This window comes from Trichomonas vaginalis, chromosome I (assembly GCF_026262505.1).
Source record: "Trichomonas vaginalis G3 chromosome I, whole genome shotgun sequence".
NCBI classification, from domain to species: Eukaryota; Parabasalia; order Trichomonadida; family Trichomonadidae; genus Trichomonas; species Trichomonas vaginalis.
The window spans coordinates 9,042,486-9,069,608 of NC_067203.1; the positions used below are offsets into that span (position 1 = coordinate 9,042,486).

At 31.0% G+C, this 27,123-nt stretch overlaps 9 protein-coding genes and 1 pseudogene across 10 annotated transcripts, besides 2 other annotated features; 6 read left to right on the plus strand and 4 right to left on the minus strand.

The window, feature by feature from the left end:
* Positions 1-1,266: 1,266 nt before the first annotated feature.
* Positions 1,267-1,824, plus strand: TVAGG3_0955330 (ankyrin repeat protein family; the record flags this gene model as incomplete). Its single annotated transcript, XM_001316019.1, has 1 exon — positions 1,267-1,824. One exon carries the CDS (start codon positions 1,267-1,269, stop codon positions 1,822-1,824), a length of 558 nt encoding a protein of 185 aa, XP_001316054.1.
* Positions 1,825-2,295: 471 nt separating this feature from the next.
* Positions 2,296-3,045, plus strand: TVAGG3_0955340 (uncharacterized protein; the record flags this gene model as incomplete). Its single annotated transcript, XM_001316018.1, has 1 exon — positions 2,296-3,045. The coding sequence occupies one exon, from the start codon at positions 2,296-2,298 to the stop codon at positions 3,043-3,045; it is 750 nt and encodes a 249-aa protein (XP_001316053.1).
* A 430-nt stretch (positions 3,046-3,475) lies between these two features.
* TVAGG3_0955350 (armadillo (ARM) repeat-containing protein family) lies at positions 3,476-6,216 on the minus strand (the record flags this gene model as incomplete). Its single annotated transcript, XM_001316017.1, has 1 exon — positions 3,568-6,192. One exon carries the CDS (start codon positions 6,190-6,192, stop codon positions 3,568-3,570), a length of 2,625 nt encoding a protein of 874 aa, XP_001316052.1.
* Positions 6,217-6,340: 124 nt separating this feature from the next.
* On the plus strand, positions 6,341-8,167 carry TVAGG3_0955360 (P-loop containing nucleoside triphosphate hydrolases family; the record flags this gene model as incomplete). The annotated part of the gene is made up of 1 exon (XM_001316016.1): positions 6,347-6,952. One exon carries the CDS (start codon positions 6,347-6,349, stop codon positions 6,950-6,952), a length of 606 nt encoding a protein of 201 aa, XP_001316051.1.
* Positions 8,168-8,875: 708 nt separating this feature from the next.
* Positions 8,876-14,243, minus strand: TVAGG3_0955370 (uncharacterized protein; the record flags this gene model as incomplete). The annotated part of the gene is made up of 1 exon (XM_001316015.2): positions 11,629-12,318. One exon carries the CDS (start codon positions 12,316-12,318, stop codon positions 11,629-11,631), a length of 690 nt encoding a protein of 229 aa, XP_001316050.2.
* Positions 14,244-20,509: 6,266 nt separating this feature from the next.
* On the plus strand, positions 20,510-22,001 carry TVAGG3_0955380 (protein ubiquitination; the record flags this gene model as incomplete). Its single annotated transcript, XM_001297726.1, has 1 exon — positions 20,510-21,802. The coding sequence occupies one exon, from the start codon at positions 20,510-20,512 to the stop codon at positions 21,800-21,802; it is 1,293 nt and encodes a 430-aa protein (XP_001297727.1).
* Positions 22,002-22,052: 51 nt separating this feature from the next.
* TVAGG3_0955390 (vesicle docking involved in exocytosis) lies at positions 22,053-23,753 on the minus strand (the record flags this gene model as incomplete). The annotated part of the gene is made up of 1 exon (XM_001297727.1): positions 22,122-23,753. One exon carries the CDS (start codon positions 23,751-23,753, stop codon positions 22,122-22,124), a length of 1,632 nt encoding a protein of 543 aa, XP_001297728.1.
* A 193-nt stretch (positions 23,754-23,946) lies between these two features.
* Positions 23,947-25,762: a mobile genetic element.
* Positions 24,221-25,279, plus strand: TVAGG3_0955410 (annotated as a pseudogene). Its single transcript has one exon. A coding segment is annotated over exon 1 (1,059 nt).
* On the plus strand, positions 25,308-25,688 carry TVAGG3_0955420 (MULE transposase domain-containing protein; the record flags this gene model as incomplete). Its single annotated transcript, XM_001289347.2, has 1 exon — positions 25,308-25,688. One exon carries the CDS (start codon positions 25,308-25,310, stop codon positions 25,686-25,688), a length of 381 nt encoding a protein of 126 aa, XP_001289348.2.
* Positions 25,758-27,123: part of a mobile genetic element that runs on past the window's edge.
* TVAGG3_0955440 (uncharacterized protein) lies at positions 26,674-27,114 on the minus strand (the record flags this gene model as incomplete). The annotated part of the gene is made up of 1 exon (XM_051253338.1): positions 26,674-27,114. One exon carries the CDS (start codon positions 27,112-27,114, stop codon positions 26,674-26,676), a length of 441 nt encoding a protein of 146 aa, XP_051078912.1.

Genomic DNA, 27,123 nt, shown 5'->3' on the forward strand with positions numbered 1-27,123 from the left:
GACCTTGAGAAAGGACCCCCTTCCAGGTCTTTCTCCAAGGAACATTGTGCCATTGTGGGAGACATGCAGAGGCAATGTCTCCCAGAATGATACATTGCGACCAACACGAGTGAATGGGACACTCTATTCTTTCAATTTTCTCATTAATATTTTATCTTTTTTTATTAGATCAATAAATAAACTCTTTTAATGTTCACAATTACATAAATCCATATGAATCAATTCGCTATTTATTTAGTCTCTAATTTTAATAGCTTTTTTGAATCTTGCAATCTAAATAATTAATATATGCAGGTCATTTTATTTTTTTTCTTAATTACATTATATATAATAATAGATTATATGTCTAAATCGAACAAATTGTGAATTTTTACTTTTGAATGGTATTCAAATTTACCCTCTCCTAAGAAAATGCCCCAACAATAGAAAAATTGTGAAATTGTCGATTTTAGAGATTGGCTTAAAAATATTATGTATGGATAAAAGGAGTTTTGCACTTTGATAAAAAACAAAAATAATTCTATGTTTTCATATTTGTTTTTTTCGATTTTGATTTCAGCATTGGAATGATAAATTTATTCAGATGAAAATAGCATGCCTTCCTGGTATATTCATTGACGTGCAGCTATTCATTAATGCGAACTAATTTCTGATAAAATTTATTGTTTGTCTCTATGGATTCTCAGATTTCATTTCGTAGTATTGATGAGCCCATGCTATTTTGCTATATGTTCTTAGCAGACGAATCAATAATAACTCATATTTCTAAACAATTTCGAATTAGGTGGATGACTGATATCTTAGCAATTCATGCATTGATTTAGAATAACAACTTGTATTTTAAATCAAGTTCATTAATTGATTACTCAATTCAACAAAAATAATTTAAAATTAAGTGATTTCAGTTAAATTTGTTAGTATAACTCCATCCAATACGTAAATTTTGTCCATTTATCAACTTGAATCAAGAAATTACTTGACATTTATTGTAAAATGACGACTATTCAAAGAATGAGCCGAGGAATTCAGCTGAATTTCGAATTTATTGCTGCACACATCAGTGATTACATTGAAAATGAAACATTTATTAATATATTTGAGATAGATTACATCAAAACAATCATGAAATATTCAAATTTGACAGTAAATCAGTACATTTCTCTTCTCAAACAATGAAACTCAACAATTAATGCTAAAGAATTATATATGTGCGCATGAAAAGCAAATATTCATATACAAACCATCGAAGATGCAGTTTCAATTCTAATGAATGTCAAAAAATACATGAAGTTCAATATACTTGATGGAATCATTGATGTTTTAAATCAAAAGGAGAAATTTAGAATGAAACCTCATATTCAAATACAAAATACTTCCAATAACACGACAATTATACAAAAGGAGGAATCATATTTAACAAAAATTGCAGAGCTTAAGAAATCAAGTGATTTTAGGGGTGTTTATCAACTCCTTGATGAACTTTCCGAGAAAGAAGATCATGAAATGATAACAAAGGCTTGTGATGAAAGACTTTGGAGAAAGACAAATGGTTTGAATAAATCTAATGTTCTCCATGTTGCATGTGATGAAGGAAATCTCCGACTTGTTAAATCCCTCATCGACTGTGGTTGTGATAAAGAAGTAAAGAATAATGATGGATATACTCCTCTTATTATTGCATCAAGTAGTGGTAAACTTAATGTTGTGAAATATCTTGTCTCTATTGGAGCTAATAAAGAGGCAAGGGATAATTTTGGATGTACTCCATTCTCAGTTGCAACAGGTAATGTTAAGAAATACCTAAAATCTATTGGGGTAAAGTAATCTAATTTTATAAAAATATTTTTGGAGCATTTTGGAAAAGGGATAGCATAAAATTGTCCATAATATCGCAAATAATATGAATTGGTGTGCTCTCTTTCCTGGGGAACAAAAATTGACGAAATTTAGGAAAGAGAGCACATATGAGAGCAAATATACTAAAATTGAATTAATTAGATGTTTATTCAAATAAAGTTAATGTGGTATGGTTGAAACACTTAATGTGGTAAACATTCGTGTGATGGTAGATCGAACAAATATCCTGTCTACTGTGATTTCTGTTTGAATCCGATAGTTTGCAATATTTTATGATACCTTATTGATTTATTCTCTCATATAAAAATAAATATTTGTTAGCTTGTATCTGCGTTCTGCGCGACTGTGTACCTATATTGTAAGATATGCGTTAAATTTACAAAATGAAATCACCACAAATTTGACAAAAGTGCAGAATTTTTGTCAAATTTTTTAAAAATGCCTCCAGCCAAATACTATGTTCGTTCTTTCTTCAAACAAGGAAAGATAAAAATATTTATTGTAACTCTTCTAATGCTATGCGCTGGATTAACTCTAATTTTTTCGAAATTTGTTGCTCCAAATATCCAATCTTTATCATCGCGTTCAAATCCTATTAGAGATATAACAGTGATAGCTAATTCTAATCAAATTAAATCAACAACGCAATCACTTCTCAAATCTAATTTTCGAAATATTGATTTAATCTCAATGGATAGAATTGATGAATCAAATCAATTTTATTCATCAGTTAGGATATCATCTGGTGGTATTGAAACACTTATTGATCTCATTAATACAACATATGTTCTTTTCGGACATAATACTTCATTTTTCATTCCATCTAGCTTTCCCAAACTTCCTAATAAGCCTCAAGTAATCGGTTACATGTTTGAAACATGCAATAGAGGAAAGTATACTCTTAATCTTCCGAATTCTCTTGGTGCAAACGTTCTTACAAAAGATGCGTTTAAGAGGTTCATTCAATTTTATACCGAAACTCTTCATAGCGATTATGATGATAATGAAGCTTTTCAGATTTTTGCAGATCTTCATACTTTAAGGCTTCTTAAGCTTCCATGCGGAAAATTACCACCTCTTCCTAAATGGGAGGATATAGAGCCTGTTGACGAGCCGAGAAATCCTGTAAAACCATGGGGAGATATGGAATTAATTCCTGAAGTCTGGCTAATCAAAGATTTAATCTGATTTTTCTTTGTTTATTTCAAGTTGATATTTTTATACTATATTTGTTTCTTCTTGTTAGTAATATTTTATAAAATTTAATTATGTTTATTTTTATCTGTTTGTTAAATGATAATAGCTTGCATGCTCTATTTAAAAACATTTCACTTATTATTGCTCATTAAATGATTCAAATAAAAAATAATTTTAGTGATTTGAAATCCATTAAGGCTGACCTTATGACCACCTTATACACTCCTAATTTTTTGGCAATAAAAACATAATTTATATCTTTTTTTGCAGATAAGTATAAAAAAAATTCAGGATCCTTGCCAAAATTTGTCCAAACGAGATGCTTACATATTCATATTAGTTGTTAAACTGGAAACGTCAAATGGTTTTAATTTACTTTGAAATTACTGCCAATGAGGGGAGAAAAATTGAGAGAATATAATGGAAATGTTACTGTTGCTTACTTAGTTTCGAAAAATTTGTCGATAATAAGATGAAGGTGAAATAAAAAATGTTTATGAAATATTTATTTATTCATTGAGGGAATAATGTATTAATCTTTTCTAAATCGAAGTCATCTTTGAGGAGAGTTCGGCAGTAAATACGAGCTCTATTAACAACAATGTAAATTGAATTCTTGATGATCTCATTATCACAGTTGGAGAAAACAAAATAGAGTGCATCAATGAAGATGTTGTTAAATCTTGGGAATGGAAACATGCCAATGATTGTGAGGAATTCTTCTTGATTAACTAAGTTGTTACCAACAGCAAATAAAACAACTTTCAATGAATATCCAAATGAATCTTCTGTTATTTCTATTTCGTCAATATTGATTTCTCTTTGTCCATTAATGATATTTCTTGCAATAACACCGCAATGATTGCAATTTTCAACTGTGAAACCAATATTAACTCCATAATTGAGTAAATGAATATCTGAAGATAAAATCTGTGTGATAGTTTCTTCAAGATTATCAAGATAAAAACATCTATTTTCGGTTATACCCATGAATTCTGAAAAGTTTTCATTGTTTCCAAATTCATTCATTAATTGTAAATAAGGGAATCCAACTTTTAAGATAAGCATTGCAATCCATTCAGTAATGTACGAAGTACTATCGATTTGATTATCCAATATAAGCGCTGTATCATCAATGCATAATTTCTCTTGCATCTTTAGAAAATGTGAATATAAATTTGCAAAATTCATTATTATAATTGGATTTTTCTCAACACCAAAATTTGAATATTGATCAAAAGGATTTGAATCCTTTCCGATAAAAGCACTTGTAATGAAACAGGATTTGCATGGATCAATATTTTCATCTCTGGCGAAAAATTTAAATATTTCGCTTGCTTTTTCCGCGTCATTGCATTTAACAAAGTAATAGAACTTAAACAGTTCTATGTGTTTATTATATTGATTGAATAATGTCCCGATTTTTTGGAAAATTTGTTTCATTATTTCATCTGTAATTGGGCAATCATTGAAAATTAAAGCATTAATTATAGAAACAAATGTTTGGAAATCATCATCGCTCATGTCATCAAATAATGAAAGACAGTCGTTCATATATTCATTGCAACATCCTAATAAATCTTCATTCAAACATTTAAGATATAGAATTGATAAGCAATTAAATAAATTCAATTTAAATTCAACAGATTCCTCTTCATATTCTGATTCACTAAGAATATCGTAAAATGTGTGAGCAAGTTTAATACAACCTGTTTCTTCTATGTATACTGATTTTACTGCTTCTAAAAGGATTTCATAATATGATATAGCATCTGTGAAATTTTCAATTGATTCATATACAAGTGTCAAGATTCCTCGGAAATGAGACTTGCAAATGTAATGAAAGATATTTAAAAGTAATGGATTAGATCCATTTTGCAATGCACTTATAACAACTGTAGCAGCGTTAATAATTTGTTCTTCTGGTACTTGATAGAAATATATATGTGTGTCTAAAATAAGATCTCGGAATATCTGCAATATGTTAACATTATTTTCATCAATAATTGTATTGAAACAATTACCAAAGAATAAATTAAACAATGATTCCATAGAAAAAGATTCGATTTTGTTCCAAATGCCGCCATATTGATAATAATGAATGAAAAGATAGATAATTAGAACTATGAATGCTTCAGAACTTAATGTATTTTCATGATAATATTCTTTTCCAAGTGCAGAGACATTTTGTAATGCTGTGAATGTGTCATCATTAAAACAATTAAATTCAATAGCTTTAAGGATTCCAGTCAATGTAATTTGTTCTTCTTGATCAATACCGATTGAATTACGAATCCTATCATATGAATCAAAATAGAATCTAAGTAGTTTTAAATGAAATTCTTGACCGTAGTCATCAATTTTCTCGTAATCGTATTGTAACCAATAGTCTATTGTACAGAGCATCTTTATGATGCATAATTCATCAATGTTTGCTGAGTTATCAATAATGTTATTAAGATCTTCAAAGAATACTATTGAATTGTCATTAGAACAGATGTGATACCAAAAATAACATACAAAATCTTTATATCTCGGTGGACGTTCTTTGGATTGGAAAAAGAATTGCCGAACAACATTGGCATAGAAACTTTCTACTAAATCGGTATTAGTATATAAATAAGAGCAGAAATTTTCTGTTAAAATATCAATATCTTGTGTGCTTAAATTCTCTATGATATTTAAAAATTTAGCAACGTGTGATGCAAAATATTTGTTTTTATCTTTTTGTTTGTATGTATTGAAAAATACACCTTCAATATGAAGTCTGACTAAACTTTCGTCAGGAAATTTCTGAATGATGGGGATAAGTTCTAGTGGATTGTTATTATATGCGGTTTTTAGTATTGCAACAATAGTGTATAAACTTGGCTCGTAATAATTAATGAGCTGAGGGAAAATAGGAATCAATCTTGGATAAATATCAGTAAATTGGCATGTTGAAGTGATTGAATGAAGAATTATGATTAAATATTGGATATTATTAATGTTTTCGTCTTGTAAATAGTGCGTTAATGTAATCCAAGCTTGGAAGATAAAATCCTTTTTGTCATGGAACTGTTTGACCCAATCATTATCTATATCTTGCGCTTCTACATTTATTAATGTATTAAAGAACTCATGTATTTCATTCTCCATTGGAATAACAAAGAAATCTTGTAATAATGATTTTTTTACAAAAGTTTACAAAAAATGCCAATAAAAATAAAATTGGTGTATAAATATATGTAATTTAAAATATAAAAAATGCTATTTAATAGAGAAAAGTGACAAGTTTTTTATAAACGTCTAAATGAGACCCAGACTTCCTGATCAAATCAGACTTGCCGGTGTCATTGATAATCACTTAATTGGTCTTTTTGATGAACCTCCGATTACACCTTCAAATATTCATCATATTGTTTTTATTCCTTTCGCTCCTCAATGCGGTGCAACGACTTTAATACAGCGTCTTGGTGGGGCTCAACCACGAGATCCAAATCCTTCAGCTGGTGTTAACGGATATAGAGGAGTTTGGTCAATTACTCAAGACAAATCTGGCTCAATTTTATACAGATCTTTATTCTTATGGGATTGCTCGTACGATGCTGTTGTTTCATGCAAAGATATTATAGACTCTTATCTTCAATCTGCTAACGTTGTTGTCTTATTAATTCCAAAATCATCGAGAAACTTAATGCAGAATCTAATTCAATGGTATCAGTCAAATAACCTTCATTCAAGACGTGTAGTAATCGTAGTTACAAAGTCAGATCTTGTTGGAGATTCAAAAATTACTGATGTTGATATAGAAAGCTTGAGTATGGCTTGTAATGCTAAAGTAGTTCAATCTGCTATTTCAGCTCCGATTGATAACGTAGTTCTAGCTATTAATGATAATATTCCAACAATATCTTAAGAAATATTCTCTTTTTTTTTCTTGTTGTTATAATTACTTGGGCGTCAAAAATTTTCTCACTGGGTTTTCGTCTATCAATCCCAGCTCATTATATACGCAACCAATCAAAAATCTGATATGGGAGTCCAAGGCTAACTTTTTGTTGTCTACCTAATAAAAGAGGAAGCAGTATTAGTGAGAATAATCGCAAATATTCAATTTAAATTATCTTTTTATTCTTAATTTAAAGTGACAAAAAGAATAAAAAACCTATTCTAAGGCATGTTGTTATGTAAATGAGACTAGACATCATATTTTATGCTATGAAAAAAAAATATTTAGAATTTTAGAACAAAATAAATAGAAAAAAATAGCATAACTTATGGATGTGCGTATATTAAATTTAATAAATTAAGAGAAATTATTTTTGGCGCCAAAATTATTCGTTAACTCTCAAATTTTTCTGAGTCAATAAGCCGCCAAAAAAGTGTCATTTCTTTATAGGAAAGGAAACCTATTTGACGAACAATCCGGACACTAGTGCCTCAGCGAATTTCCCCAAACCCACCAATCCCCTCCCTGCTGTTGTGCACCATCGATGGAAAGTAAGTCATCAATAGTCTCTTTTCCTGATTTCAAGCTAACGTTAGATCATTCATGAAAGAAATCATTGCCTTTCATCAGAGACTTTCGTTATAACTGCGCTGCTCTCAAGTTCATCTTGAGAAATTTACGTAATAACAGAATTCCCAAAGTTCTTTAGGTGATCCAAAACACTGTAGCTGCTTGAACTTTGGACGAGCCTCGCACCCCAGAGAATAGAAATCCCAATCTTGCTCATGTTTAGTTGAATTAGTCTGCAGCAGTACAGCTCTGATACCACAAGATCGTGATGTATACAAAGTCACAACGCTATTTGATTCAACAACTAGCTAGTTTTGACATCAAATTGCAAAATTTGACTTCGTTATGAGCTCTTTGTAGCAAAAATACATTACACTTAAAGACTAGTTGCTAGACTGTAGTAGTTTGTTCGTATATATCTATTTTTCCCCAACGTATTGCATACTACATTTTGACAAGACTTGCAACCTTATAGTAACCTCGTTGGGAATTGTTCAAGCAAAGCGTAGGTAGTTAAGGTCGAGTAAGAGTTCTTCTTAAATCTTTCACTGAATGAGTAGGTGTTGGAAGAACTGTTCTCTAAAGCGATACAGTTGCGCTACATGTTCGTCAACTTGTCTAGAAATAAATATATCATTTGTTTTATACGTTTTTTCGTAATAAATCTATTTGTATTTGTTGTATTTGAGTATGAAGATAACAAAAACTACGGCATAAGACGCAGTACACTGGGCTTCGTTGCCATTTTATTTACCATGTTAAGAATAAACTTAACAGACATGCTTTGTTTTCGACGAAGCCATCTAAAATAACGTACATCTAAATAAAACTAAAAAACTGTAAAATTTCTTTATTTGATAGTATACTTCAAATTATGCACTATACCTTCTAGAATTCTATAACACTCTTTGCATATAATTTTTTTAAAAAAAGTTATATCTCGACAAAAATATGATTTATCAATAGAGTATGTAAAATAAAACTCATTCGCAGTATTAAAAAATCGTAAATCTTTCCAAAAAAATTTTGAATTACAAATTTTAAAACTTAAAACAACATTTTTTGAAGCGAAAAAACGAAATCTAATTTTTTTTGGAAAATTTAGAATAAATAGAGCTCTTTAACTCGTCGAATACAAATTGTTTTCAAGTTTTTTTCGACCGGAAATTGAACTTTTAGAGTTTATACAATAAGATTCACATGAAAAAATACGGGTTTAACAAAGAAATCACCAATATAAAGGTTTTTTAGTAGAACGAGATTGATAAAAACTATGGTATGATAAAAAGACGATAATTTTTTTGGCGGGATAATTGAAGAATATGAATGATTCGAATTACAGACATACTCTAGTCCGAAACTTACTATGGTTCGTGACTTATTTTTGACACAGAATAGCTGTAGACTAAGGCTTACTCTAGATCCAGACTTATTATACAATTAAATTTGCTTTTGGAATAAGACTTAATTTTAGTTACAAACTTATCTTAATATCAGACTTATATTTAGAATCAGACTTACTTTAGTCTAGAACTTACATTTAGAATCAGACTTCCATTTCAAGTCAGACTTACTTTCGTCCGAACTTACATTTCAAGTCAGACTTACTTTCGTCCGAGACTTACATTTCAAGTCAGACTTACTTTCGTCCGAGACTTACATTTCAAGTCAGACTTACTTTCGTCCGAGACTTACATTTTAAGTCATACTTACATTAATATCAAACTTATATTAACCTACGACTTACTTTTATTCCCAGACATCTTGATCCACACTGACATTGAAAACCACTCATACATCTAAAGCCACTCAAACATCTAGATCCACTACGACATGGAAATCCACTCAAACATAATTTTTGCTCTCTAACTACATTTTTATATGATTTTACAACCTAAATTTTTCTTCTTACCTAAAGATTATTCGCAATATCTGAATATCATTAATTAATTGAGATATTCAAGTTTTGACAGCGGATTTGGAAAGCAGACTTGATGGAGATTTTAAATCTGATGTCAAATCTTGGTTTTGTGCATTATTGGAAGAGAAAAAAGGGTGTTAATTGCAAATCTTAAATATAGGTTTTTACGAAAAATGTAATTAGGGTTAGAATCATAGAAAGATATATCTGTCAGACATTGTTATGTGTGACAGATAATATTGCATCTCATAGACACTGTTGCATCTGTCAGACACTGTTGCATCTCATACACACTGTTGCATCTGTCAGACACTGTTGCATCTCATAGACACTGTTGCATCTCATAGACACTGTTGCATCTCATAGACACTGTTGCATCTCATACACACTGTTGCATCTCATAGACACTGTTGCATCTCATAGACACTGTTGCATCTCATAGACACTGTTGCATCTCATAGACACTGTTGCATCTCATAGACACTGTTGCATCTCATAGACACTGTTGCATCTGTCAGACACTGTTGCATCTCATAGACACTGTTAAATTTCATAGACACTGTTAAATTTCATAGACACTGTTAAATTTCATACACACTGTTGCATCTCATAGACACTGTTGCATCTTTCAGACACTGTTAAATTTCATAGACACTGTTGCATCTCATAGACACTGTTAAATTTCATAGACACTGTTGCATCTCATAGACACTGTTGCATCTCATAGACACTGTTGCATCTCATAGACACTGTTAAATTTCATAGACACTGTTGCATCTCATAGACACTGTTGCATCTCATAGACACTGTTGCATCTCATAGACACTGTTGCATCTCATAGACACTGTTGCATCTCATAGACACTGTTAAATTTCATAGACACTGTTGCATCTCATAGACACTGTTGCATCTCATAGACACTGTTGCATCTCATACACACTGTTGCATCTCATAGACACTGTTGCATCTCATAGACACTGTTAAATTTCATAGACACTGTTGCATCTGTCAGACACTGTTGCATCTCATAGACACTGTTGCATCTTTCAGACACTATTGCATCTATCAGACACTGTTAAATTTCATAGACACTGTTGCATCTGTCAGACACTGTTGCCTCTGTCAGACACTGTTGCATCTCATAGACACTGACAAATTTCATACACACTGTTGCATCTGTCAGACACTGTTGCATCTCATAGACACTGTTGCATCTTTCAGACACTGTTAAATTTCATAGACACTGTTGCATCTCATAGACACTGTTAAATTTCATACACACTGTTGCATCTGTCAGACACTGTTGCATCTCATAGACACTGTTAAATTTCATAGACACTGTTAAATTTCATAGACACTGTTAAATTTCATACACACTGTTGCATCTCATAGACACTGTTGCATCTTTCAGACACTGTTAAATTTCATAGACACTGTTGCATCTTTCAGACACTGTTAAATTTCATAGACACTGTTGCATCTCATAGACACTGTTGCATCTCATAGACACTGTTGCATCTGTCAGACACTGTTGCATCTCATAGACACTGTTGCATCTGTCAGACACTGTTGCATCTCATAGACACTGTTGCATCAGTCTCTCACTGTTGCTTCTTTCATTGACTTTTTTATCTCTTTAAATATTTTATCTCTATAATATTTTTTATATCTCCCAAACTTTTACATCTTTCTGATTAATTTTTTTATCCTTTTTCATTCTGTTCTGTATATCGAATCTTTATATAACAAATAATTAAATAGTTTCTCATATTTATTAACTATTTTTATAAACAATAATCATACACATTTTATTCATATAAATATTTTTTTCACAAACCATTTTTCCTCTTCCTTCTTACAACAAAATCCGGATCTCTTTCCTTGTCTTTATTATCAAAAACTTCTTCGATAATTTTTGAAATCATGTCTTTGTTTTGCTGATATTCATCTGATTCTTCCGGAAGATATGCATTACTTAATGCCAAATCTATCACTTCTGGATGTGTTTTTCTTAATGATGATATATAATGAATTGCTTGAATTGTATCATAATCGATGTTCATCCCAAGATTAAACATGAAACTTGTTGCCTTGTCAATTGACGGAAGATTTAAAATGCGTTGAACAAGACTTTTAACTCCTATATCTGGAGTTACTTGTTCTTCATACAAGTAAATTTCGTTCTCAACTTTGGTTGTAAATGTTTTCCGAGCCGAAATTTTGCATTGTTCATTTTCCGATCACCCTTTCCTATCGGATTGTCTTCATCATCATAAACTAGAATATTCTTCGAACTATTGAATTCCAATTTTCCAATATGAAATGCTTTAGGTTTTTCTAAATCGGCCGGTTTTACATCTAAGATGTTATGAATACATGGAATATGAACACCATATAGTTTATAAACATTTTCCATGTTGCAGTTGCATTTACAATGCTGTTCGACTTTATTTTTAATTGCCGAAATTTTCAATTTTCTATAAAGTTTCATTACATTATCATTTTTTGGATCATCAATTTGATTAAATCTCGACATTATATGTTCAATCATTGTTTGGAACTTCAAAAGTTTGTTTTTGCTTGAAATCTCCTTCATTTTGGTATTCAAGCTCCCGTGATTACCTTCCGCATGATTGCTAGGCATGATTTTGACATCTCTCTTAAATCGTGCGATTTTGGATTTGAATTCCTCTTTGCCAAGATTGATCCATTTTTCCATATCAAGAGGATCAACCAATTCATTCTTATTTAAATGATTAACAATTTCGGAGTATGTTTCGTATCTAACATTATACGTTGCTTCATCTTCTGCATATATTACTTCTCGAATCAATCCCCTCATGATTACACTATCTTTAATTGTTTTTAAAAAATGATAAGCGCAAAGCCAATGAATTAAATGGCTACTTTTGCAAAAACTTTCAAGAGAAGAGTGCAAATCGCTTAAAATCGGGACATTTTGAATATCAACATCTGTAGCAGATGAAACTAGTCTTTCATAAAAGATTCTGTAAGCATTTGAGTTTTCGCTCAGCCCGAAGTAATATCCCAGTGGATAACCTGTGTTATTAATAACACACTGGGGTAATATAAGTATATACGGAGGAAACGAAAACGTGGCATCCAGTTCGATGGTCTGGATACATTCGTTTTCAATTGCAACTCTTAATAAATCAGGTACAAGGTCTGGGATCCAGCATGACCATTGAATTGATTTTGAATCGCAAGTTGCAAGATCTTTTAGCTTATCTTCTAAAAGATGGACATAAACTTTGCCGGGTAATTGTTTAAGTAACGAGCGCAAATCATAAATATCCTTAATTATTGGTGAATTGAAGTTGGTATAACGTGTCAGTTTTTTGCTTAACTTATTTGAAGGAATTACACATTTTGAAATTTGAACTCTGTTAATAACATCCTCGATTAAATAAGGTATATCTTTGTTATTCCTTATTATAACAGCTTGACTCATTTTTTTGTTAATAATTATTGTAAAAGCCTTATATCGATTTCCTTCAATATATTTTCGATCAAAATCAAGTTCTAGAATTAAACGATCACTAGGATCAGTGTCTTTAAAATAGAAGTCTGTGTATTTGGGAGGATTTTCTTGTTCCTTAAATGGAACTATTTTAAGGAAAAAAGGAAGATAATTAAAGAGTTCATGAATCTCACTGAAATTCCATATATCTGAGGCACCAATATTCCAAGTTACTTGGCGTGATTCTTTGTCATAATTATGCATTACTTCAATGTTTGCAATTTTAAGAACATTATATCCGCGGGGAATTTCATTAATCATGCGTTTTGATAAATAATAGCCACTTGCAATGCGATTATATACATTGAAAATGAAATCTGCCTGTGAATCAAGAATATATGAAACAAATTGCTCTTTGTCATCGTCAATAAGATCTTTAGATACATATTGAAAAAATACAGCCATATTTTTTAATCTAGCTGCGTGCCTGACAACAGACTTCATGAATCCTTTCGATCGAACAATATCATCTGGTTTATATGAATTAATGTAAGATATAATTTCCGCAAAATTTTGATATTTTAAATAGCATTCAAATGCGAATGAACTTATACGAATTTTCTTGGATTTAAGTAAATTCAGTTCAAAACCAGCGATCAATGATATTTTGACATTGAGGATATTGACATAATATTTTTTCCGCATTGAACATTATATATAAATTTTTGGTTATCGTCAAAGTTTGATAGTTTTTCAGTATTTGCACATAAATATTCAAGGATATTGTTTGCATTGAAAGCATATGCTAATTCTATCATACTGATTGTTTCACCAAAAATGGTTGTTCCAATATTGCGACCAAATAGTTTGGATAAAAAAGCGTCAAGATCATCCATTAACAAAGTATCAATTAGAAAATCCTTCAATGTTTGTGGAAAAACATGAATATAGTTATATTCTTCTTCACCACCCATATCCTTGCTATATTCGTCTGCTATTGAAGTTAAGTATTCATTTGGTGTAGGGTAAAATTCTAAATTGTCCAGTATTTCATTGACCGCCGGTGCGAAATTTAAGTTATGTATTACAAAAAGGGTAATGTAGTTATAAGCATCACATGTACGAATGCGCTTACATTCAGCCTGAATATCATTAAATTCTGGATCTTCTAAATCGAGGTCTATATTATTCTGAACGAGATATTTTGAATAATTTATTATCTTAAGAATAGTAATATTGATTTTATTTAGATCAATAATACATCCATAATCAAAAGGAGCCATGGCCATTAAACGGAATGTCAATTTTAAAAGTAAACGAATTTTAGGATTAAACTAAGAAGAAATTTAAAATTTAAGTAAGGGAAATAATTTTTATAAAATAAATTTAATAATGAAAACAAAAAACAGAAAAATATTTAAAATTAGAAATAGAGTAAAATAATGTAATAGTGTCCGAGAGATAAAACAGTGTATGACAGATGCAACAGTGTCTATGAGATGCAACAGTGTCTATGAAATATAACAGTGTGTATGAGATGCAACAGTGTGTATGAGATGCAACAGTGTCTGACAGATGCAACAGTGTCTGACAGATGCAACAGTGTCTATGAGATGCAAAAGTGTCTATGAGATGCAACAGTGTGTATGAAATTTAACAGTGTCTATGAGATGCAACAGTGTCTATGAGATGCAACAGTGTCTATGAGATGCAACAGTGTGTATGAGATGCAACAGTGTCTGACAGATGCAACAGTGTGTATGAGATGCAACAGTGTCTATGAAATATAACAGTGTGTATGAGATGCAACAGTGTGTATGAGATGCAACAGTGTCTGACATATGCAACAGTGTCTGACAGATGCAACAGTGTCTATGAGATGCAACAGTGTCTGACAGATGCAACAGTGTGTATGAGATGCAACAGTGTGTATGAGATGCAACAGTGTCTGACAGATGCAACAGTGTCTATGAGATGCAACAGTGTCTATGAGATGCAACAGTGTCTATGAGATGCAACAGTGTCTATGAGATGCAACAGTGTCTATGAGATGCAACAGTGTCTATGAGATGCAACAGTGTCTATGAGATGCAATATTATCTGTCACACATAACAATGTCTGACAGATATATCTTTCTATGATTCTAACCCTAATTACATTTTTCATAAAAACCTATATTTAAGATTTGCAATTAACACCCTTTTTTCTCTTCCAATAATGCACAAAACCAAGATTTGACATCAGATTTAAAATCTCCATCAAGTCTGCTTTCCAAATCCGCTGTCAAAACTTGAATATCTCAATTAATTAATGATATTCAGATATTGCGAATAATCTTTAGGTAAAGAAGAAAATTTAGGTTGTAAAATCATATAAAAATGTAGTTAGAGAGCAAAAATTATGTTTGAGTGGATCTCCATGTCGTAGTGGATCTAGATGTTTCAGTGGCTTTAGATGTATGAGTGGTTTTCAATGTCAGTGTGGATCAAGATGTCGGGAATAAAAGTAAGTCGTAGGTTAATATAAGTTTGATATTAATGTAAGTATGACTTAAAATGTAAGTCTCGGACGAAAGTAAGTCTGACTTGAAATGTAAGTCTCGGACGAAAGTAAGTCTGACTTGAAATGTAAGTCTCGGACGAAAGTAAGTCTGACTTGAAATGTAAGTCTCGGACGAAAGTAAGTCTGACTTGAAATGGAAGTCTGATTCTAAATGTAAGTTCTAGACTAAAGTAAGTCTGATTCTAAATATAAGTCTGATACTAAGATAAGTTTGTAACTAAAATTAAGTCTTATTCCAAAAGCAAATTTAATTGTTTAATAAGTCTGGATCTAGAGTAAGCCTTAGTCTACAGCTATTCTGTGTCAAAAATAAGTCACAAACCATAGTAAGTTTCGGACTAGAGTATGTCTGTAATTCGAATCATTCATATTTTTCAATTATCCCGCCAAAAAAATTATCGTCTTTTTATCATACCATAGTTTTTATCAATCTCGTTCTACTAAAAAACCTTTATATTGGTGATTTCTTTGTTAAACCCGTATTTTTTCATGTGAATCTTATTGTATAAACTCTAAAAGTTCAATTTCCGGTCGAAAAAAACTTGAAAACAATTTGTATTCGACGAGTTAAAGAGCTCTATTTATTCTAAATTTTCCAAAAAAAATTAGATTTCGTTTTTTCGCTTCAAAAAATGTTGTTTTAAGTTTTAAAATTTGTAATTCAAAATTTTTTTGGAAAGATTTACGATTTTTTAATACTGCGAATGAGTTTTATTTTACATACTCTATTGATAAATCATATTTTTGTCGAGATATAACTTTTTTTTAAAAAATTATATGCAAAGAGTGTTATAGAATTCTAGAAGGTATAGTGCATAATTTGAAGTATACTATCAAATAAAGAAATTTTACAGTTTTTTAGTTTTATTTAGATGTACGTTATTTTAGATGGCTTCGTCGAAAACAAAGCATGTCTGTTAAGTTTATTCTTAACATGGTAAATAAAATGGCAACGAAGCCCAGTGTACTGCGTCTTATGCCGTAGTTTTTGTTATCTTCATACTCAAATACAACAAATACAAATAGATTTATTACGAAAAAACGTATAAAACAAATGATATATTTATTTCTAGACAAGTTGACGAACATGTAGCGCAACTGTATCGCTTTAGAGAACAGTTCTTCCAACACCTACTCATTCAGTGAAAGATTTAAGAAGAACTCTTACTCGACCTTAACTACCTACGCTTTGCTTGAACAATTCCCAACGAGGTTACTATAAGGTTGCAAGTCTTGTCAAAATGTAGTATGCAATACGTTGGGGAAAAATAGATATATACGAACAAACTACTACAGTCTAGCAACTAGTCTTTAAGTGTAATGTATTTTTGCTACAAAGAGCTCATAACGAAGTCAAATTTTGCAATTTGATGTCAAAACTAGCTAGTTGTTGAATCAAATAGCGTTGTGACTTTGTATACATCACGATCTTGTGGTATCAGAGCTGTACTGCTGCAGACTAATTCAACTAAACATGAGCAAGATTGGGATTTCTATTCTCTGGGGTGCGAGGCTCGTCCAAAGTTCAAGCAGCTACAGTGTTTTGGATCACCTAAAGAACTTTGGGAATTCAGTTATTACGTAAATTTCTCAAGATGAACTTGAGAGCAGCGCAGTTATAACGAAAGTCTCTGATGAAAGGCAATGATTTCTTTCATGAATGATCTAACGTTAGCTTGAAATCAGGAAAAGAGACTATTGATGACTTACTTTCCATCGATGGTGCACAACAGCAGGGAGGGGATTGGTGGGTTTGGGGAAATTCGCTGAGGCACTAGTGTCCGGATTGTTCGTCAAATAGGTTTCCTTTCCTATAAAGAAATGACACTTTTTTGGCGGCTTATTGACTCAGAAAAATTTGAGAGTTAACGAATAATTTTGGCGCCAAAAATAATTTCTCTTAATTTATTAAATTTAATATACGCACATCCATAAGTTATGCTATTTTTTCTATTTATTTTGTTCTAAAATTCTAAATATTTTTTTTCATAACATAAAATATGATGTCTAGTCTCATTTACATAACAACATGCCTTAGAATAGGTTTTTTATTCTTTTTGTCACTTTAAATTAAGAATAAAAAGATAATTTAAATTGAATATTTGCGATTATTCTCACTAATGCTGCTTCCTCTTTTATTAGGTAGACAACAAAAAGTTAGCCTTGGACTCCCATATCAGATTTTTGATTGGTTGCGTATATAATGAGCTGGGATTGATAGACAAAAACCCAGTGAGAAAATTTTTGACGCCTTTCAAATGAGATTTGATATACCCAGATTTTCCTTACTTTTACCACCTCTCTAAAGCTGGGGACACCGCCTATCGTTGGGAGTAGCTATTAAATAGAACCACCAAGGGTATTTTTCGAACTGCCGGTGTAGTGTAGTGTAAACATCCGACATAATGATTCATTATGCCAAGGTTTGATTCTCATTTAGCCAATTTTTTTCTTTTTTGGATCATGAATTTTTTTTGGGTCACTATAAGATTTGTTTCATGTTCTAAATCTGCTGCATATGTAATCTATTTTTATTTACCTATTTTTTAAAAATCTATTGGATTGCCAAATTTGAATATATTTAAAATCATAAAAATCTAAAAAAAACTATAAATATATGTTTTATGCATAGTGCCGATACTCAAATATCAGATTACTTAGATCCATGAATAATATCCGAATTTAGGGTTGTTAAAAATATCAAAAATTAGCGTTTTGAAGACACCATGGTGTCTTATAATTTTCCCTTCCTTATTGGCGTGTAGAAATAAATGCGCCAATAGATTGAAGAAGAAGAATTGTTTTTCTCTTAATGAACTTTAATCCTTTTGATATAAGAATATTAAAAACATTAATATAATTTCGATTTCGGAAATTAAATTTCCAAATTTTTTGTCGATTTCGGAAATAACAGGATCCCGCATCCAACACGCAACAACAAAACACAAAACACACTTTTTGGTTCTTTCATCGTTTTAATCGTAATTTATGTAATACATGATTTGGATAAATTTTACAAAAATAGAACCTATATTATATTCTTTTCAAAGATTCTTGCAAATCATCAAAAATAATTGTATTTTAAAAAACGATCAAATTATCCTTTCATTATTTTAAACTTAAATTAGTTTTTATGATTGACTAAAGCAATCATATTTATTCATCATTAAATAAACAAAAAAATAATATTTGAGAGTTATTTCAAAAAAAAACACATTGAATTTATTAATTTGTCTCAATTTCAGTATTATAAATTTTTATAATTTCAATATTTTGAAATACACTTTTTAATATTTCAATATTTATGATATTTCAATGTATTAAGTGGTCTCAAATTGAGCTTCTCAAATATAAGTTGGCCTATTCAAATAATAAAATTAAATAATATTTAAAATAATAAATAAAAGTGATTGAGGTCATAGCAAAACGGCTGTTTCAGTCATTAATTCTTAAAAATAAAAAGGGTAAAAACTAAATACAATGGGTAAAATTCAATAGTGTCTGTGCTATCGTTCAATTTGAAGGTGTCTTTTGAAACCGCAAGACACATTGAATTTTTGAATAGTGTATTATGGTTTGACAGACACCAATGAAAAAAATAAAATAATATTTATTTTAAATATATAAGATCCTTATATAAAATATAAATATTTTATCGTTTTATTTTCTTGTTTTAGAAATGTTTTTTATTGAAAAATCAATAAAACTAACTCCAAAATAAAATTTTTGATTTAAAGACACTATGATGACACCAGGCAAATCTTCCAAGACACCTATCGTCGGGAATCTAACAACCCTATCCGAATTTTTTTTCTTAAAATTAAACTTCAAAACTTCTTGCAATCTTATTCTTAATCAATTGTAAATTTTTAAAACCATTTTTTAAAATAATTTTGCGTAAATTTTATTCTCATGTTGTTTTAATCGAAAATTGATACATTTTCAAAAAAATAATATTGACTTATGAAATTCATTTTTAAGGTGAAATAGTATTGTTTTTATTAAAGTATATGAATAATATATAAAAAATTAATGAATAATATAAGCAGATTTTTAGTTTACAAAACAAATATGAGCAATGCAATTTCAAACTTTTGCTGGCAATTTCGATATTGCTCAAGTTTGTAGTATTTGTGATACCTATAACATCGGCTTAATCAAAATTCGATTTTTCTTATGAGTTATTGAGAAAATTTGATTGCAATGAGAAGGATTTCGACGTTTTTGATAAACTAAGAGCTGAGCTTTAGGGGTTCAGTTCATTTATGGCTGTAGTTTGATGCGTAGATCTCTTTTTTATTGTAAATTCTTTCAGCATGGAGATCGAGAATGAATCTTTTGAGAACTTTATGAGTTTTTACACCCGTAAAGAGGTCCTTCGAGGAAAGATAGTCCAGACTACATGAAGATGTGGGTTAACCAAAAAAATCCGATGGTTTCCCCATATTCATGTAGATCTTCGAAAAAATGAGCACCAAAAAAGCCAAAAAAATAGGCTTTTTATTGGATTTGTACACTAGATCAATAATCTATTTAGGATCTGACACTCTTTTTAGCCAGAGATATGAGGTCCTTTCTAGGAAAACGATCTATTCATCCATAAAAAAAATGAATTATCGTTTTCCCCAGAAATTACATGGGGAGTGGTAAAAGTAAGGAAAATCTGGGTAGTTTTTTTCAGAATTTAAAATTAATCATTTTCTTTAAAAATGTTTACCCTAGTGGCCGTTCATAAAAATGTGTGTCACCCCTTTTATTCATATCCATTAAATGCACAATTATTCATGAATATGCAAGTAATGACTTGTTTTAGCATTTACATCCATAGTGAATTCATTTTCATAGTGAATCCTTGGTAATATCTTAAATTTCATAGTGAATCCTTGGTAATATCTTAAATTTCATAGTGAATCCTTGGTAATATCTTAAATTTCATAGAGAATCCTTGGTAATGAAAAAATATGTTGGATTTTTTATAATTTTTTTTTCATGGTTCAAATAACGAAATCATGCAAAGAATTAAAGCGTGTTGGCATTCTAACAGAGTGTGGACGATTTAATATCAATATTAATGGTCGAATAATCAAAACAAAGAAGTCATCTGCAGTTTGTTTTTCAGATTTAATCCAAGAAAAATTTTTAATTAATAAATTGATGTCATCATATCAAACAAATCTAGATCTTAAATGTGAAGATTCAATTGACATACTTTCAGAGTTTCTAGAAACTGGAAAACTTGAGTTTGAAGAAGATGAATCACATTATCACGATTTATTTGAAATTGGAAAACATTTTGGAAATCAATTATTCATAAAAATATATACAAAGCATGTTAAATTAGACAAATCTATTACAAAAGAAAATGTTTTTCAAAAGTATGAAATTTCAGTTTTTGAAAATGATATTATAACAGAAAACGAATGCATTCGATTCATTTCATCACATTTGTATTGTTTATATGACAAAGATATCATTGAACATTTCGCAAAAAATGGCTATGAATTTTGTGAAAAAATCATTACCTCAGACGAATTAAAGATCGACAACGAAGATCATTTATCTCTTTTACTTTTATCAATCTGCAAACAGAATGATACATTGTTTGACTTATTTAGATACATCAAACTTACATTTTGTTCACGAGAAACTTATGACATAATTTATAATTTTTGTATTGAACATTCATTCGAAAGAGTTCTTCTTTCTATATATAACGAAACATTAAAGAATTATCATTCAAATCTTCGAGAAAATATTGAAATCTCAAATGAACCTATTTCAACATTCGAAAAACCTTTAATTAACAATCAATTTACAATATCAGATAACTCTATTTGTGCTTATAACATTCTAAAAGCTTCTGAAGAAATTAAAATGGAATTTACAGCTTCATCTGTTGGATGTGGAGGAACTATAAATTCTTATCGAAATGTTGTTGATTTTGATTTCTATACTTGTAGTTACCCTAATTCATGGATAAAAGCTGATCTAAAAGGATATAAATTAAAACCAACATCTTATACGTTACAATCTACAATTAAGTATGATATTAGTTTATTGAGGAGATGGAAGTTAGAAGGAATCAAAGAAGATGGAACAACTGTTGTATTAGATAATGATAAATATTATGAATTTAAACAAAAAGAAATCAAAGAATTTCCACTTCAAACAAACGAATATTTTGTATCTTTCAAAATAACTCAAACAGGAACGAATTCAAACAATGATGATACTTTAATGGTTCAAATTTTTGATTTCAAAGGTGAGTTAATAAAAATATAAAAATAGACTTTATAACAAGATGATTAATGAATGTTCTTTCACCATTCAGTCATATGAGTATTTTTCTCATGACTAAATATGCATAATTCAAAAATTGATATTTTCTCTTTCTATAAAACAATATTCATTGTTAGAACTTTCTAATTTATGAATATACTCTAATTTTTTGATGACTTTGCAAAATCTGAGATATTTTAGAACAATTTAAATATAATATGTCATTTCTATATGAATTTTAATGATTTTTAATTTTAATTTTTAAAATATTATTTATTAAATAATAGAATATTTTTAATAAATAACTGTTTAAGAAAGTATTTTATAAGAGTTCGTATTCTATGAATTGCTTGGCGTTGATAACGTCTGTTCCTCCAACGATGACTTCGAAATCTTTTGTAGACAAGAGTCCTGCAACACGTGCTTCTTCGTATGTGACTCCCCCTGCAACGAAGATGATAACTTTAGATGGTTTGACGGAGCACATGTTGTTTTTCTGAACAAATGGATAAGTTTCTTCTTTGAGCTGTCCCTCTGAGATCTTCTTTATCAATCGGAAAACCAATGACTTGAATAGATCGTATTGGTCCTCATTAGCTTGTTTGAAGCTCTTAACTGTCTTTAATAATTGCGCCATCTTAGATTTGTTGCCGAATAACTCATCATCACCACCTCGCTTGAGTGAGCCGGCATACTCATTGATCTTCTGTAATAAGAAACGCTTAGAATCGGCAACAAATCTTTCACCTAAAGCGTTATCAATTTGATCAATGCCTTGGCCATCAAAATGCAGTGAGTAAATAAGTGAAAGTCGAAGTGCATCTTCTTCTGATGTTGTTGGATTCCTGATAGCTTGTAAAACAAGATCAAGCATCTGTTGAGAATCGTTATCTGTGACAACAACCTGTTCTAGTTGTGTTAATGACAACTTTTTGCCATTGACTTTGTCTTGGATGGCTTCTAGAATGTTGACATGCTCTGCAATACGAGTTTTTTCTTCTTGACCACGAGATACCTTCGCAATCTTCTCGTGGAAGTCCGAAATGTCGGCAGGTTGAGACTTAATGCTATCTGCTGTCAGTTTAAGGGCATCAAGCTTCTTTGTAATGTCTGTAAAAGCATCTCCAAGATATTTGAAGGCAAACTCAGCAAAAATGAAATCTGTACGTTCGTCGAGGACTAACTGCTTATCTCCGATTATAACAGTGTTGTCTTTGATGCCGAACAGCTCGTGAATTGCATCATTATAATACCAATGGTGAAGTAAAGGAGTTACTGGGTCAGAAATTCTGTCCAGGATAAGTAAAAGATGGGGTGATGGTTGGGCTGAGAATATATCGACGTATTGATTGACTTGCTGAGAAATCGAATTTGCTATGGCTTGGCAAACAGGAGAGTTCTTGTCGTAACGAATTTGAGGTCTAACCTTTAGCGAGCAAAGGTTGGAAAACAAGCCATCGACAATTCTTGAAATCTTTGGGTTGGATGGAATATAATTCTCTCTAATATCGCGAATTCCTTTAGTTCCGATTGAAAACATACGAGATCCAATAGGATAAACATCTAAATACGCTTCTTGAATTGAATTTATGAGACTATTGTTATCTCTTGAAGCAATTTGACGAAGGAAAGCTTCTGAAACAACATTAGTGAATACTAATGTATATTTCATGAAATGCGGGTGACTGAGTTCATTGCAAATGTAATTTACGTTATCATCTGTTGGTCTTAAGAAACAAATTGCCGGAAGTGATTGAAGATCGGCAGAATATGGACCTTCGATGATTTTCGTGAAGCTTTCTGTTAAAACAACTTCTAATGAAAGCAATTCTGTCTTTGTCATTGACATACTGATGATAGGAAGAGTTTCTTCATCAAATAACACAACCTTGGGACCAGCAAGTCCAGCAAGTATAAATGAAATGTATTTATATGAAGCAACTTGAACGTTCATATAATAAAAAAAATTGTGAAGTTTACAAATTTAAGAAATTCTTTTAGTTTTATCGCTTCGTATCTAAGATGATTTATAATTTTGATTTAAAATGTAGTACAAAGAATATGCATACTATTATTGTCATGGACTATGATCTTCGTCCCTATTACTTGGTACTTTATGCAAATATATTATGTATCAGTCTGAATTCGAGTAGGTGACAAAAGTGCATACTCTTAAATTAACCTTAAATGTTGATTTTTCGATATTTTCGGTATTAACCTTATTGTAAATTTTTCCGGTGATAAATTTATCACACTGAGGTTATTTTTCCGGTGAGATTTTTAACCTTGATTTAATGAAATTAATATATATAAATTTTATTATTTTTAATTTCGAATGAGTATAATAAAATATTTTTTATGTGTTTTTGTTTTTGATGTGATTTGAATTTTGTTAACTCTTTTCAAAATCACTTCATTTTTATGATTTCGGTGGACTTAGAGGAGCTTATTGCTTTTGGTATTAAACAGGAAGTCAAGGGCGGTGTCCCATACAGAAGAAGAACGGGATCTCCAAAGCAATATGTCACTTATTCATGTTCGTATCCCCTATGCAAGGCAAAATTTAGGGTTGAAGAACAAAATGGAGTGTTTACTATAAGCAAAGTTAATGAAGAACATTGCCATCATATAGGAGTTGAAATGGGTTCACATTACGCGAGTAAATTTTATCAAAAATGGATCGAACTTTATATTAAAAACGGTGGAAAGCAATTTCTTGCTCAAAAAGCATTTTTTGATAAGTTCGGAATTGATACGAATAACAAAGAAACGATGAAACTTTTCGCGCAGTCTACTGATGCTTTAAAGCACAAATTTTATCGCCTTGATGAGATTATTGCACAAAGATTATCAAACGATCCTTACACTTCTTTGGAAGCATTTTTGAATAATTTACAGGAAGAGTGCCCAGATGATCTCGTTCAATTTGATTACAATGGAGATTTTTCCGAGTTTACAATCATATATGCACCTTTTGCTGCAAAAGAATTGGTGCATAGCATTGATAACCCTCTCCACGTCGATTCCACTCATTCTTTAATTAAAGGAAAGATCCAATTGTTTGCAGTAACAATGAAAACAAGTCAAAACACAATTTTCCCCTTTTGCTATTTTTTAGTGAACCCTCAGACATCTGAAAAAATTCAAGAATGTTTGGTGAAATTCTGTGAGTTTGCGCATCTGGATCCATAGCATTGGAGCGCTGACTGTGCGCTAAACATTGCTCGCGCAATTGAGGACGGATTTCCTCTTGCGCAGCTCAGTTGGTGCGCTGTGCATGTTTTACGCGCATGTGCAAAAGTTGGAAGCTATTTTGACAATCCACAGAATTTTGAGAACTTCTATTTAGCAATGGACTTTTTGACATTACGTGCAGATGCAACGAATGCAGAAAAGCTGGCTGAAGAGTCTGATGAAACATATGAGTTCTTGACAACAATGTTAGAAGAAGAAGAACCGCGCTTTGAAGTATTTCGATAAACAATGGAGAAGAACCAAAGAACATTGGATGATGTTATATCGTGGAGAAGGTGATTCCACGAATAACATTGCGGAATCACACTTTCATCAATTAAAGCAAACATTTTTCTTGGGTAAGAAAAATGAGCGCATTGATGACATCGTCATAACTCTCATCACTGTTGTGATTCCAAATGCGATTATTAAGGTTCAAGTCGCTAATGTTTTGAATGAAGAAAGAGCAGTAAGAATTCTTACAAGGGCAGGTAATCAGATTGTTGAGCAAAGAGCTTCAAAACACGATGAATGTTTGAAATTAATTCAACACATTTTGGAAATTGTCGAAAGCCGAAGGATTGAACCTAATGTCCTTATTCCATCTTTGAAGGCAATATTAAATTTGGCACAAAGAAGTTTAAAGGAAGAGTAAGCAAGATTAGATAATTTGGACTTTTTTTAAAATTAATGAATAAACAGTATATTTTTGAAGTGTAAGCTTAGTTAGTACACCAGTCTTGGGTATGGTGGCATTGCGTTCCACCTTACCCAATACTTGTGAATTTGACACTTTACAAAACCGTTAACGTACATTTTACAACATGAACGCAAAAACTAACTTAACCTTAAATATTTACAAAGCCGCCAACCATTTCACCTCACTAACGAACTCACTAATGAAAAAATAAACGTTCTCATAAATTTTCTTCTATATCTTCATCGTCAATGTTAACTCTATTGTAGTCATACTTGAAGTCATAAAGTTTCTCAAGTTTTGAAATGCATAGTCTTGTTAACTTACCTTCATCATCATAAGTTTTTATAAAACTACCATGACAATCTTTATACACAGTCAATGAAAAGTCAACTGGTCTAGGATGAAGTGTAAAGAACATGTTATGCTCAGGAAGGAAGAATAAATGTTTAAATGTATGTTTGTTATATTTTTCGATTTGTATGAGTTGCTTTTGTTCTGTCATTTACATCCAAATAAAAATTTTCAGTAAAATAAAAAATTAATGATATCACCACCCTCACACGTATGAAAACATAGCACAAAAATAAATTTAGGTGAAGTGGTGAGATTTCACCTCTTTTTTCACCTGTTTTTTCACCCACTTGAATTCATTGCTTTATAACTCTCTTCCTTTCTCCAACTCTTCTAACTTCTTCTTAAGTTCAGCAATGTTGTCCTCATGAAGTTTAATCTTCCTTAATATACCTTCTCTATCTAATGGTTGCTTTATCTTTCTAAACTGAACTCTACCATCCTTCATAGTATGAACGTAAAAACCTTCTGGAACCGCTCCTGATTTAATGTATTCTACCAAAAACTTTTGTTTCATTGCTTCAGTGACTTTAGTCGTCATTTCAATCAAATAAAAATTTTAATATTAAATAAAAATAACGTTATTTTTTCAGTAAGGAAACGCAGGAGTTTTACGATTTATTTGAGGAGTAGGTTCTGGTTTAAATGTTGGAGTCGGTTTAGGAGTTGACTTTTGAACAGGAGTTTGTACTTTCATAGGTTCAGGAGTCATTGAAGGTGTTGTTTGTGATGGTGTCGGAGTTTGTTTAACTTCAGCTACTTCAGTATTATTTACAACATTTGCTTTATTTCTTTTCAACATCATAACTGCTCCTGCTGTAGCTAGCAAACCTAGTGGGAGACCATATTTTATATAAGGACTTGACCAAATGCTATTTTTGACAGGAGCTGGTGGAACACCTAACCTTGGTGAGACTGCTCTTTGCCATTGTGCAGCTCGTAAGAAATATTCAATAGGTGCTCCATAATCGTTTGGTAAAGTTTGTTTCATAGATGGTGAAGGTTCACGAGAGCTTGATGAAGAACTCATTTATAAGCT